Source organism: Aphelocoma coerulescens, chromosome 11 (genome assembly GCF_041296385.1).
Source record: "Aphelocoma coerulescens isolate FSJ_1873_10779 chromosome 11, UR_Acoe_1.0, whole genome shotgun sequence".
Classification (NCBI taxonomy): domain Eukaryota; kingdom Metazoa; phylum Chordata; class Aves; order Passeriformes; family Corvidae; genus Aphelocoma; species Aphelocoma coerulescens.
The window spans coordinates 14,782,792-14,796,473 of NC_091025.1; the positions used below are offsets into that span (position 1 = coordinate 14,782,792).

Here is a 13,682-nt window from a genome sequence, read left to right on the forward strand (position 1 = left end):
GAGCGCCCAAACTTATGGCGCTTCATGAGGGGCCCGTCGTTGCGGTGAAGGGACAGGTTTCCAGGGGGGCCGCAGCCGGGCTAAGGGGTGATGCCGGCGACCCAGACCTGGTCCGGGTCCTGGTCCTGGTCCTGGTCCGGGTCCGGCTGCGGGCCCCGCCGGCCGTGCCGCCTGCCCGCCGCTTACCTGGCAGCGCTCCCACGTGCACCATCCCGACGACCGCCGCTTTCAGCCGCCCGAACAGCCCGGGCCGCTGCATGGCCTGCGGGGAGGGAAGGAAGGCGTGAGCAGAGCAGGGCCGGGCAGGCCATGGCGGCGGCCCCGCCTCCTGCCGTGGACCGGGACTGGGACCGCACCGGGGACCAGAGCTGGGACCGAGTCCAGGGCAGGAGACCCAGCCCCTCAGCTCGGTTCGGTTCGAGCTCGGTTCGGTTCGGGCTCGGCTCGGCTGGGCTCACCCCGGCGCGGTCCCACGTGCGACAGCCGCTCCCGCCGCTCCCGCCGCTTCCGCGTCCGGACCCCGCCCCGCCGGCCCCGCCCCGCCGGCCCCGCTCTCGCGCGGATTCCCGCAGGCCCCGCCCGCGGCCCCGCCCCCTACCGCGCGCGGGACTCCGCGCCGCTCCCGCGCCCCGCCGGCCCCGCCCCGGCCCGCGCGCGGGGCCACGTGCGCGGTCGGGAGGCGGCCCCGCGCCGCCGCCGCGCGTTTAAATGTCCCGCCGGGCGCGGCCCGCGCTGCGCGCAGGGACGGGAGCGGCCGCGCCGCGCGGTAGCAGGCGCCCGGCGGAGCCCGCCCGCGTCCCGCCCTGCCCCGCTGGCCTGGCGCACGCCGACCACGCGCTCCCGGCCGGCAAGGGCTGGCGCGGCGGTGAGTGAGCGGTAGCGCGGGCGGGCAGGGGGCCGCGGGCGGCCGCGGGGCGGGGGGGGGGGGGGAGCCGGTGGGGCCGTTCTCAGCTGCTCGTTCCGCGCCTCTGCCGGCCTTGGTGGGGCGGCCCGCTCGGCCGTGTCCCGCGCGGCGCTCGGCTCGCCCCGGCTGGCCATGGCGGGCACTGTGCGCCGGGACGGGTGAGTGCGCCGGGCCCGCCCTGCGCGGGGCCCTGCAGGCCGGGCGCCCCCGGCAGACTCCCGCGACTCGCTCAGCTTCCCCTCTCTCGGCAGCGACTGCGCGGAGGAGAAGGGTCCCGCCAAGGAGGGCGCGGATGCGGAGTACGCCATGCGAGCCCGCAAGAGGAAAGCTGATGTGGCCACGGTGAGTGCGGGCCCGGCCCGGTGCCCGCGGGCCAGCGCCCGCCCCGCCGCCGGGCTGGGCCCCCGTGCCCTCGCCGCCTTTTGTTGGGGGTGCGGGGCCCACGCGGTGGGCCGGGGGCTGCGCTCCTGAGGGACTCGCCGCGTCTCATAGCGGCCAACAGCTGCTTGTCCCATGGTTTGAACTCTCGAAATTATATGTTGCTTTTCGTAGTTCTTACAGGATCCTGATGAAGAAATTGCCAAAATGGACAGTACTAGAAAAAAGCAGCCTGAAAAACCGGTAATTGAATTGGCTTTTTATGTCAATCTTGTAATCTTACTTAACCTTGCTCTTATTTTGCAGTACCTCATTATTAATGTGAATGTGGTGAAACAGGTATGCTGCTGCCACACCACATGCCAGTAGCAGTGGGCAAGGGGGGCTCTTGGCCCTGGTTGGTGATGGAGCGTGCAAAACAATTCAGTTCAGCTTAGCTTTGCAGCCTCTGCAAGGTACAAGGCCTGTGTTGGTCTGAAACATTACGTTAATGCAGAAGTATATTCAGGTGTCCTGGAGTTGCAAGGGTGCACCTGCCAAGCCTTTAGACCTGCTCTGCATTGACTTCTCTAGAGCTTTGCAGAAGTATAGTCATGTGCTTATGTACCTTGTACATGTGCTCTTGTAGCCTGCTGGTCAAAGCATAAGACATTTATACATGGAGACAGAATCATCTCTTGAGGTGGTTCACTTGGCAGTCATGTCTCTAGCTCTCTATCCTCTGGGAAAGAGGAAAGCTTCCCCTTCCAACATCAACTCCATTCCCATTGACAAAGGGTAGTTATCAGACAGACTTAGTAAGGGGATCCTGATTAGAACTTAGAAGTGTATGCTAGCTGCTAATGGCATAGTAAAATAGGCTTTGTTTCTCTGCAGAACAAAGAAATAATTTTTGTAAAGTCACTCTAACTGTGAAAATCAGTCCTGCAGTGGAAGTTGATAGCGACCATTGCCAGCTTTCTTAGCAAGACAGTTAGAATGAGCTGCATTACAAAGTCAAGATTAGTTTTAGTGTCCTCTAGTTCCCTGTGTGTGCTTTCCATGTTCTTGAGAAAGGAGATGCTTTTGGTATTTCTGTTGGATGCCGTGTTGGTGTGTGATATTGAAAGCATGATGCTTTTGTACCTTGAGATGCCCACTGTAAATAAAACAGAGTTCTGGAATAGGTTAATTCCCCTCCTTTTTTCCCCTGAACACACACACACCTGCTCAGTCACTGTCACTAACACTTCAGCCTGTCACTGTACACGCAGGGTGATGCTGAAGTTGCAGGAGTCATGGTCAGGGTGTGCAGCCTGTCCTCATTTGGTAGGCGAGGCTGTGCATAATGTGGCACATCTAACCCGAAGTGGCAGCTGGAAGTTCTAAGACTGAAGTGCTACCATAACAGATGGGCATCATTGTTTGGAATGGCCTCTGCTTGTTGCAACTGCGTACACTAGTTATCAGTCAACATATTAAGCAGGGCTCAAATGGTGAGCATTTAATGAGGGGATCTTTCCTTCCCTTCTGTCTTTCTTTTGCACAGTATATTAAACTAATTTCTCACTTCTGACAAGGAAGAGCTGCCTGTCCTTCACTGCAGCTTTCTCCTTCAGCAGAAGATTCATTCTGTTTAAACTGAGCAAGGCCTTCTTGTGCATGTTTATTGCATAATAACAAGGTACTGTTACAAAGTCTCAACAGGGACCCAATTTTACTGTCTTCCAGAAAGACAGTAGAAGGAAACTTGAAATATCTTTTGCATATGTTGACCTTCAATTTTGAAGGCAGATAAAGACTTCCAATTTTGTCTTCTTGTTTGTGCTCTTGACCTATGGTAGCCATTCAGTGTTACTTCAGGAGTGACAGGTAAACTAAAACTTAGATAATTTAGGCAGTAGTCATTACTTGGGAATTTTTCAAGTTAGTCATAGGATGGTGGTGGAATTTGACCCTTTCTTTCTATAAACAATAAAATACTGTGCCTATGTATCTTTCCCTCCATAGAGAATGTATTTTTGTTGTGACAAAGTAGCCAGATTGTTCCAGATCTGGTTAAAAAAGCTAACATTTGGCTGCACAGCAGCAGCTCTTCAGTCTATGGTGTGACACAAGCTATTCTCTGATATAAATTGCCATGGACCACTAATGAGAATATGTTTACGGTTCCAGCAGCAGTATAGCAGGCTGGAATGATAGCCAGGGTGACAGTTATTCTGTGGAGACACGACAATTCTAAAATGCAAGCAGCTATAAATCCACTGCAGCCTATACCACATGACTTCTACATTAAATAAATTGTTTACTGACACTAGTTTATCCACAAGGCAAAATATCATAGTCACATCCCACTTTATGACATCTTCATAGTCAATTCATTAGTTTGCTTCTGTGGAACATAAGGCCCCAGTTCTTAATTAGGATGCCGTTACCCTTTATGTGATGAAAGGGTGGCTATATCATCAGGTCTGTGACAGCAGAATATTGCATAAATTCTGTGTTTGATTTTGGAGAACTGGCACTGCTGTAATTCTGCTAGCAATTGTCATACTAATTCTGGCTGCTTTCTGTGGATGAATACACTTCCAAGGCTCTGTGTAAAACAAAATTTATCTAACCAGGTTAGAATAATCTGTGCAATTGTGATACAAATTGCATGGTGACCTCCATATAAAGTGGAGAACTGAATCTAGAAGTTAGTTTCTGTAGCTAAAACTGTTTTCACATGTAAAGGTGGAGTAAACTCTCAGGAAGTAGTTTTGATCAGTTCTTCACTAGACATTTTACAGAATCTGATTTTAGCATTGTCAAAGTCTTCCACCTAAGTGTTTTAAAAATATCATCTGAAAAGTTTCTTTGACTAATCTAGATTAACTTTTGGAGATTCAATTAAAAAAGAAAAGAATAACAAAGCCCACAAAAAAAGGAGTGTAAACTATACCCAGTTTGAGAACCTGACTTGGCCCTAAATCTGGGTCAGACTCTTGTTTGAAAGAAGTAGAAGCTCCTGTGCTATCCCAAGAGGATTGGAACAATTTAATAACGTGAGTGGCTCTTTTATCTCCTGTTTATTAACTCTGGAATTCCCTTCTGATGGCAAAGAAAAATTTAATACTTCAAAGTAATGCATCATATGAGTGAAAAATGGCTAGAATTATAGGTCTCACTATTTCTGATGGGCAAACTAAGGCTGTTGTCTCTGTTGAATTGATACCAATGTCTCTGGTACAAGGTGCTGCTTTTAGGGTGACAAACAGACCTGTTCCCCTGCCATTGATTTCCATGCTGAAAATCCTCTGATGTTGCTGTCTGAATGCAGTTCTGTGTCATTCTCTTCCTCTCCTGCTGCACTCCTTGCCCTGGGTCTGTAGAAGCTCATTCTGGTGGCTCCTAGCTCACATTGAGGTGCACAAGTGTCTCAGCTTGTATTTTTAAGTGTTTCTTCTTCACTGAAGGCCCTGCCTGGCCTGTAACCAGTAACCCCAGTGGTCACTACCTACTCTGTTTTGTGTCTGGCCTACATCCTGAAGGATGTTCAAAAAGATGAATTTCTATGAATATTTGATGTATCAGTGAATGGTGACATGCTGCAGGAAACTGAGGCCTGGTAATGTTTGAGCTTTAAAAAGACCCCACCTCTGAACTCCTGGGTTTTCTCTGTTTGGAGCTGTATGGGCTTGAGTGCTCTAATGGATTTATCACCCTTGTTCTGCCCTCTTGGTACCCCTTCTCCTAATGAGCCTTCTCATGTGCTTGGTTCAGTTTCTCCAGTCTGTGTCTTGTTCTAAGGTCTGAGATAGAGATCTGCACCTGATTAGTTGTTCCTGTATCTGGAATATTACTGTGAGTGTCACCAGGCTTTCTTGCTGGGCTCCATATAGACTTGAAGAGCCGTTCTCCCTGCTGATTTCTTGCTTGCATGCTGCGTCAGCTCCTGTTTGTCTCAGAAGTAAGCCCAGGACTGTAGTATTTCCTCTCTTAGGCTGCACAGATTCTGGGTAACATCTGTTGCTTTCTGACAGGTCTCTGCTTTTGGATTGGCCCTGTGCAAGCCCAAAGGAAGTTCTTCATGGTTTCCTCATACCCTCCCCACCTTAAACTGTTTATTTTTTCAGTGGTGGCTCCTATTTTCTTGCAGTTACAGTATGAGGTAATGCAGTTTATTGATAGCGTTTCTTACTTTCAATTGAGTGTCTTGCTAAATCTGTTTCAAAGACTCAAGAGCCTGACTGATATGTTCATTCCCTCAACCAAATTCTATGCTGGTTATGGTGCTCCCTCCCCAGTAAGCTGCTTTCTTTTGAGGCTCTGCACCTTAGTTTCCTTCTTGTCTCTAGCTAAGCTATATACTTGTGGTGTTGCTCACATCTTTTCCCCAGTGTCTTGTTAAGTGACATTATGTTGTCAAAAACTGTTTTCCCTTTTTCTCAAAACACCTAAGAGGCTCTTGACCTTTGATTTCTATTTCCTTATAGAAAATTTAGGGTGGTGAAATATCTTTAGTAATTGTTGCATGTGGTGTGTGAGGTGTCTGCTTTGTTTGAGAATTTTGTGAGCATGTCTCTGGTCCTTCAGAAGCTGCTGGTGTAGCAGGCACCTTTAAATAGATATTATATCATCTACTGCTTTTCTGTTTGCTGATTAACTGATAAGACAGCACTTCTCCAAAGGCTGTTGGCAGCTGGGCTTGCTGTGCAGTTTGGAGAACAAAGTGTGACTAAAGTCTAGTTTTGAGGGAGGACAAAAATTAACTTCAAGCAATGCTGATGTGACGTTTTCATTCAAACTTTCTGTTTGTAAGGAGTCTGTAATTTTTAAGATAAAGATACTATTCCCTCTTTTTGCCTCCTCCCCACTCAAATTAAACCCTGGTATGGCTGGGTATGTAGCTATGCTATATTTGCATGTAGAACTCCCAAGAAAAGAGACTGATCTGTGTGTCAGTAACTCAAAGTCCAAAGCAGTCTTAGCTGTGAGAGAACTGTGACGTGGTTTTTGTTTCATCAAGTCAGTGGTTTCTGTTTCTGAAACTGGTGCAGGAGGGAGCCATTTTGCTGGAAAGTGATGTTGTATGTAGGAAAGATGGCAAAAATCAGCTGTGGAAGCTTTTTTCAAGAGGCAAAGTTTCACAGGGTTTTACTTGATAGTGCCTAATGATTCCTCTGAACTTGTTCTTAATTTTTTTTGTCACATTGAAAATCATATTAGGGAGTTCTCTCCTTTTAGTGGTGCAGAACTGATCAATTTGTAGCAGGATGGCTGACTTCACTGTTGAGCAGAAATGCCAAATTTTAATTTGCTCAGGCATGATGGCACAGTGCTGGCTCTGTATTCTACTGCAAATCAAGTAGCATTTTCCTGGGGAACTGTGTGAAATGTACAAGATTCTGTTTAAGAGTTAGATGGTAGAAGAGTAAACATAGACTTAAGTTCTGGTCCACATAAAAGTTGAATGGACGTGACAGGTGAAGTTTTGCATATCTGATGTTTGCAGAGCATGGTAGAATTCTGCATATGAAATTATCAGCTTGATGGTTTAGTAGCAATTGCTTAACTTGTACTTGCTGTATTCTGGAAATTGGGTCATATATGCTTTGGGTTTTTATCTTAACTCTGCTAAATGAATGAGTGCAAAATTCTACAAACTATTTTGCTGTGTTTGTTTTCTGAGATGCTTTGCATGAAAGCATGGTTTCAGGCATATTATCTACATATTCCTTACCAGAAATCCTGACCTCATATTTGGGTCTTTGAGTTCCATCTGCTTGTTATTTACCTGAGGGCAAGTGTATTTTCAGTAAAAACAAAATGCACTGTGAGAATAGGAGATTCTGGTTTGGATATCCTTCCATGAAACAGTTATGGTCCTTCAAAAGGAGAACAGGGTGAATGTTCTTCATCTTTAGTTCCAAATTTTCTCTGTTGTGCAGATAAGCAATACCCCCTCTACTCAGCACAGGTGAGGCCACATCTGTAGTGTTCTGTCCAGTTCTGGTCTCCCCAGTCAAAAAAGACTTGAGCATACAAGAAAGAGTCCAGAAAGGTCCATTAAGATAATTCAGGACCCAGAGCATCTTTCCTGTAAGGAAAGGCTGAGGAAGCTGGGGCTGTTTAGCCTGAAGAAAAGGAGGTCTGTGGAGATTTGTATAAATTGTTTATAAATATTTGAAGGGAAGATGTAAAGAAGATGGAGCCAAGGTCTTCTTTGTGTGATAGGACAAGAGGAGATGGATGCAAACTGAAGCACAAGAGGTTCACTCTGAATATCATGGAACACTTTTTACTGTGAGGGTAGCCAAGCGTGGTACAAGTTCCCAGAGTAGTTGTGGAGTCTCCATCCTTGGGGATACTCAAAAGGTGGTCCTGGGCAACTGGTTCTTGGTGGCCCTGTGTGAGCAGGGAGGTTGCCAAAATGACCTAGAGGTGCCTTTCTGTGATTCTGTACAGGTTAAAGAGGAAAGACACTGGCAAGTTATGATTAAAAAGTTATGATTATTTTCTATCTACAACTGAAACGATTACTTAAAAATGCAGTGTAAAATCTCCTGTTTGGTTTAATAGGTGTCCTGGAATAACATTCATGAGAATGCCCACATGCTGATTCCTACTCCGGATAAAGATGATGATCCCGTTTGTGTCGATTACTCGCACTGTATCCGCCCGAGTGTTGTTCCTGCCAGAGCTACCTCACTGCCAGCTCTAGGGTAAGTGTGCTGGGCTGCTGCTGCTCTGCTTTCCTCTTGTCTCATGATCCAAGACTAAACACTGATGTCTCTTAGCTGGGCAAGCAGGGATGACGTATGGAAAAACATGATAAACAAAGAAGAGATTTACGTGAGGGATAAATTCTACATGCAAAGGCACCCTCAGCTGCAGCCTAAAATGAGAACCATCCTTCTAGACTGGCTAATGGAGGTGAGCTTTTCTGTGCTTGTGAGTGTTTCAAGTGTGCTTTTGTTGAAGTGCTCTAATAACTGTCATGAGTGCACTTCAGGAGCGTGTTTAGCTCCAGATACTTGTCTTCATCTTAAATTGTGTCAATGAATGGCATCAAACTTAAAGAATATATGATGTATTGAGCTGATGATTTGCAAACTGACAATTTTTCTGTTATTCATTTAGACTGATAGTGGATAATAATCAATTTGTCCCTAAAACACTGTAAGCTTTTTAAGGTAATGCTATAAGCTTTTTAAGGTCACACTGCAGACAAAGGCTGAACAAATAATTGCAAGTCACTGTAAGAAGGGAGGTGTGGTAGCTTAGAGATCAGATCCATCTCACAGCCTTTTTATCTGTTTTTGTCATGTAGAATGTGCTACAGCTCCTCTTGTGTCTGAGTATTTTTTGCTGTTTGAATGACTTGGTGGCATAATCTCTTAATTTTAAAGTACTTGTGAGAATTTTCTCTGTTGAGGTGTTGGAATGATGCATCTTTGCAAAAAATGAGGAACTGATGTTCTGACATTGTTGGAACATGTGCTTGCATTTCCTAAAAAGGGTTTTCACTCTGATCTGTTTTTTTTTTCTTGGAAGTTACTGTAATGACAGTCATCTTGTGTCAAAGGAAACTGTATAACTCGTGCTCTTAGTTAACATGTTACTTCACAATAGCAGTGAAGTAGAAAGCTGATAAAAGTTTTGTCTATCTAATGCTTTTTTTAAATACATATCTTTAACACTGTCCATGACCTTTGTAATCTCTGTCCAGGTTTGTGAAGCCTACAAACTTCATAGAGAAACTTTTTATTTAGCACAAGATTTCTTTGATCGCTTTATGGCAACACAACAGGATGTTGTAAAAACACTATTGCAGCTTATTGGTGTCACTTCTCTGTTCATAGCAGCAAAGCTTGAGGTAAGTATCTCCAACTTCACTTACACATAAAAAGGTGAATGGTCACAGCATGCTTATTGTATGCTGGATGCATTGTGGAAAGCTTTGTGGAGTTAGTTGCTATGAATTTTTCAGCTGGGAGACAGAAAAAAGATCCTTTTTTTTTTTTCCCTTTTCAACATTCCTGGTTTTTTAGAAGTGGGTAAAATTATACTGTGATGTTAGCTAGTTTTCTCATTAGAGAATTCAGTGCTAGAATAAATCTAAAGTTTTAATTGCAATTGCTAAATGAGTTTTTGGCTGGCTGCTGTAATACAGAGACCACTTGTTGCAATTTCATTGCCATAGAGTACCTACTGCATGATAGTCTGAGCTGTTATTTACTGGAACAATTTGAATGACTAAAATACACAGTGGTTTTTAAGCTCTTAATAGTTTTAAAGAGCTTTTATTCAATCTGTTCTTAAGCAAGAGATAAAGGCCTTTTCTACAGGGTGTTTTAAAAAAATCTTGATGTCAGTTATGGTACAGTCACAGTGGTGCTGTAGTCAAACAATGTAGGTTTGTATTGATCCATCCCAAGTGAAAGGTGAAGGCTATGGTGAACAAGAAGTGTGTGTCTATTAGAGGCAGAGAACACCAGGATTTAGAAAGGGGGTGTAGTTCCTTATCCCACCTCCCCTTTCTGTTTTGAAAGGCTGAAGAAGTGGTTGTTCTGTTTATTTCTTTTTTTTCATGTTAAAGTAACACATGAAACTAGTTGCAACCTATTCCACAGATTAAATACTTGATCTCCTATCTTTCAGGAAATTTATCCACCAAAGTTGCACCAGTTTGCCTATGTTACAGATGGAGCCTGTACAGAGGATGAAATCATCACTATGGAATTGATCATTATGAAGGTAACATTTAAAAGTGGAATTAGGTTTTAAAAATATATAGCATAATCAGAGCAAAAGCAGAGCTCCTCAGTTAATCTTAGGTGCTAAGAGGCACAATTTCTCTTACTAATTAGAAAGCAGTGTTTTCTCTAGGTAACAAGAGATCCAAAGCATCCACCTGGATGTGTGTATTAACAAAATTATTTGTTCCCTGACCATGTCAGCAGGAAGAGCTACTGGAGAGTATCTGATTTGCATGTTTCAAAGGTGCCTTAATCAACTGGGATCAGAGCTTCTGATTCTTAAGCCATCTTGCACAGTTTAAGTTAGGAACTTAAATTGGCACTGAAGTCTTCTCTATATCTGTTCTTTCAGGCTCTTAACTGGAACTTAAATCCACTGACAGTTGTATCGTGGCTAAACACTTACTTGCAAGTTGCATATTTAAATGAGCTTTATGAGGTAATGCTACCACAATATCCACAGCAGATATTTGTACAAATAGCAGAGGTAAGTCTGATTTCCTTCAAATGCTGTTTCACATGGAAAAGTGTTTTTGTGTCAGGCTTATTAAACATCTGTTGTCTTGTAGCTCTTGGATCTCTGTGGGCTGGATATTGGCTGCTTGGAATATACCTATGGAATACTTGCAGCTTCTGCTTTTTATCACTTCTCTTCATCTGAGTTGATGGAGAAAGTTTCAGGTATTGGCATTTATAAACTTAAGTGTTGTGTGTTGACAAATGTTACATCTTCTTTCAGGCAGATCAGCATGTGTCTTGTGTTCCAGGTTACAAATTTTGTGAGATAGAGAAATGTGTGAAATGGATGGTCCCGTTTGCCATGGCGCTAAGGGAAGTAGGAAGCTCCAAACTCAAACACTTTAGCGGGATAGCTCCTGAAGATTTGCACAATATACAGACACACATAAACAGCTTTGATTTGCTGGTATGTATGAGCAGAATGAAGACAAAAACCTGTCTGTAAAATCGCTGAAGTCTTGTTCCTTTGGTTAGAACATACAGTCAACTTAAGTGAAGCATTATCAGATTGAGACTGAGTGTATTTAGATGATAAAAGGCATAAGATTGTACTCCAGATCCAAAATTCTTGAGACAAAGACTTGTCTTGGGACTGACTTGTTCAGTATTTAGTTTAAAAAGGTGATTGTGCCTTCAGCCTCTCATCTCAAACAGCATATAATTACCCTAGAAATCAGAAGCATTTTTTTACCCTCTGGGATACTTCAAATACCATGTATTAGACTTTTCTCTCTAGGAAATACCAGTAATACAGTCTTGTCTGATCAACAGAAAAATAAAGATTGATCCCTTGAGACTGATCTTGTGGGACTTTTATGTGACAGTGGTCATTGACAAGCAGTGGAGCAAGAGTGGTTTTCAGTGAGAAACTTGTAGAGAATCAAAATCTTGTTCAACAAATTGTGGTTTAAGCTATCTGGGTTATTTTTTCTATTTAGGTTACTGAATTGTAGATAGAACTTAAAGCTCTTCCTATTCAGTTGTTTCTGAATTTTCTTGAAGGTACAAGAGTGTTTGTGTCTTATGAATTAATGCTAATCATCAGAGTCCAAAAACTTAATACTGATCTCCTGGAGTTGCACTACAAGATAACTACAGTACTGTGTGATTTATCTGTTACTGTTAGAGTTAGGTATGGAGATGCATTTCCAGATTAACAATCTATCAGATTATGCAACAGATCAATATAATTCATTGTTTTATAGACACACCAAAGTAAAGATGCCTTTTTTCTTTTTTTCATGTGCTTTCAGGACAGAGCTCAAGCAAAACAAGCCATATTGGCTGAGCAAAATAGGACTTCACCTTTCCCCACTGGTGTCCTTACACCACCACAAAGTCGTAAGAAACTGTCTTCTAGACTGCAATCAATATGACTTTAGAAACTGTTGATGGACAATTTTGCTGAAGTGCCTGTTCTGCTGGTTTTAGCTCCTGCTCCATTACAGAAATGCTGCCAGTGAAGTTCATAAGCTTTCATGGAATCTGAAAAGGAAACTTTACTTTCATGTGACAGAAGTTTTTCTATTTGAAATAGTTTTATTGAATGTTAAAATATTTTAAAGAAATGGATCAAGTACACCAGCCACTTGAAAGAACACCGAAGTGTGCTCCAGATGCTGCTACGGAGGGTGATGCTTGATCAACTGTTCAGAAAAAGGGCTTGAAGTTTTGATCAGTTACTGTTCTATTTGTCCTTTGGGGAATCTGCAGATTTCTGTGCCTCGTTGACAAATGGGCAAAAAGTGCTGTGGAAGACAACATTTCAAAGCCTCTTTTTTTGAATGGTTGGCTTATAACTTGATGCCTTTTAAAAAACTTTATTGTAAAAGCTGCTATGTCTCTGTGTATTCATTTTTAATAATAAAAATGCTGTCTAAGACAGCTGGTTTTATGTACATTTCTATATTTCTTTTAACTATGATCAGTTAAGATTTTTTCAGACTGTGACCATTAATAAGTATGGGAGTTGGGGATGAATAGTTGTAGTATTATTGCTTTATTTATTTACTACTATTGGCTTATCCACTGAAACTTCTTTATTTGGATACTAAGGTAAAATTGTCATGTTGGGCTACTTGGATTTCCTCTAGCCAGGTACCTACAGGTGGCTAGGGAGGGGATAATAAATGTGACAATTATATGGGGAATCCTTCTATAACACTCTCTGTAATGATCAGCTTACTGGGAAATTCTTGAATCAGGTTGTCTGGATTGTTACCCTTGGGTGATGGTGAGAGATGATCAGTAGGAAAAGTCTACCTCTTCTTAAATAATCATTTAAACATTGGGATTTTGGCACAGTATTTGACAAACAACCATGTGTGCAGAGCTAAATTCTGGAGAGGTATGTGCCTTTTTACAGGAAAGTCTGTGACCTTTGCAATGTCTGAACATCTCAGAGGTCCTAGTAGGACATTTTCTGGAAACTCATGGTTCTGGAGAAGAGGGAACACAGAGATAAATGGTTGCTTATTTTTTGTGTGTTTTTTGGTGCTTGCTTTGAAGGTCTGTTCAATAACACTGAAAACATTTGTTAGACTACCAGGGTTCATTGTGTCCTGCTGCAGATAACTTAAATGCTACAACACTTAATATTTCAGGAAGCTGCTATTCTGTTGTTGGTTAGTATTTTTTAACAATAGTTCTGGGCAAGGCTGCCTTTTATTATTTTTTTTAACTTATTCTGCCTTTTTCTCTTCCCTGACCCAGTATTTGGATAAATGTTAAAGCTTTAATGTAATAAAAATGCCTGTGCTAATCAATGGTAAGCAAGTTCTTTGGTGCTGCTGGCTTTTTTTCCTTGCAATGAATGGTTGTAAGTTCTGTGTTAACAAAACAAGTGTAAATGTGAGCTGAACACATCTGCTGGTGCCTGTTCAGAGAGGGTTTTAATTTCTCAGAGAATTGCATGTCCTAGACAAAGGGGATGTATTATTTGCTGATTATTGAAGGATTTGCCAAGAGACGTTTTGATGCTTTGTCCTGGAATTTAGAACACAAAATGGGGGTTGATGAGGGAAACTAATCCTCCTGAAAGGTAGTCTCTAGGTTTAATTCCTAAATCACCAGGCAAGCTTCAGTACTAGTCCTTTTGGTGTTTGTTTTCAGATCTAAGTCCCTTTCAGATGTTTCACCAAAAAAACCCCACAATTACA

The 13,682-nt window shown here is 43.2% G+C and overlaps 2 protein-coding genes across 14 annotated transcripts in view; one reads left to right on the top strand and one right to left on the bottom strand.

The window, feature by feature from the left end:
• The window catches only part of LOC138116866 (uncharacterized protein F13E9.13, mitochondrial-like), a 38,038-nt gene extending 37,536 nt beyond the window's left edge, over nucleotides 1–502 (bottom strand). For 7 of the 9 annotated variants that reach the window (XR_011154371.1, XR_011154370.1, XR_011154369.1 and 4 more), the window contains exons 1-2: nucleotides 459–502; nucleotides 187–262 (exon numbers count right to left, since the gene is read on the bottom strand). Coding sequence is in view for 3 of the 9 variants with exons in the window: in XM_069026657.1 (XP_068882758.1) it covers nucleotides 187–259 (73 nt within the window). In the remaining 6 variants the exon portion in view is untranslated. Of the gene's footprint in view, nucleotides 1–186; nucleotides 268–458 lie in introns of those variants that run through there. The other 2 variants (XM_069026658.1, XR_011154374.1) reach the window with 2 other exon arrangements.
• Nucleotides 503–774: 272 nt separating this feature from the next.
• Nucleotides 775–12,422, top strand: CCNE1 (cyclin E1). Of its 5 annotated transcripts, none has more exons than XM_069026816.1 (11): nucleotides 775–865; nucleotides 1,156–1,246; nucleotides 1,457–1,525; nucleotides 7,826–7,968; nucleotides 8,044–8,179; nucleotides 8,976–9,122; nucleotides 9,908–10,003; nucleotides 10,358–10,492; nucleotides 10,575–10,686; nucleotides 10,773–10,930; nucleotides 11,778–12,422. In XM_069026816.1, exons 2-11 carry the CDS (start codon nucleotides 1,211–1,213, stop codon nucleotides 11,898–11,900), a joined length of 1,155 nt encoding a protein of 384 aa, XP_068882917.1. In that variant the 5' UTR covers nucleotides 775–865; nucleotides 1,156–1,210; the 3' UTR covers nucleotides 11,901–12,422. The 5 variants fall into 5 exon arrangements, with proteins under 5 accessions (XP_068882917.1, XP_068882916.1, XP_068882913.1 ...); XM_069026812.1 differs by lacking the exon at nucleotides 775–865 and adding an exon at nucleotides 965–1,062; XM_069026815.1 differs by lacking the exons at nucleotides 775–865; nucleotides 10,773–10,930 and adding an exon at nucleotides 958–1,062.
• The last annotated feature ends 1,260 nt before the right edge of the window (nucleotides 12,423–13,682 follow it).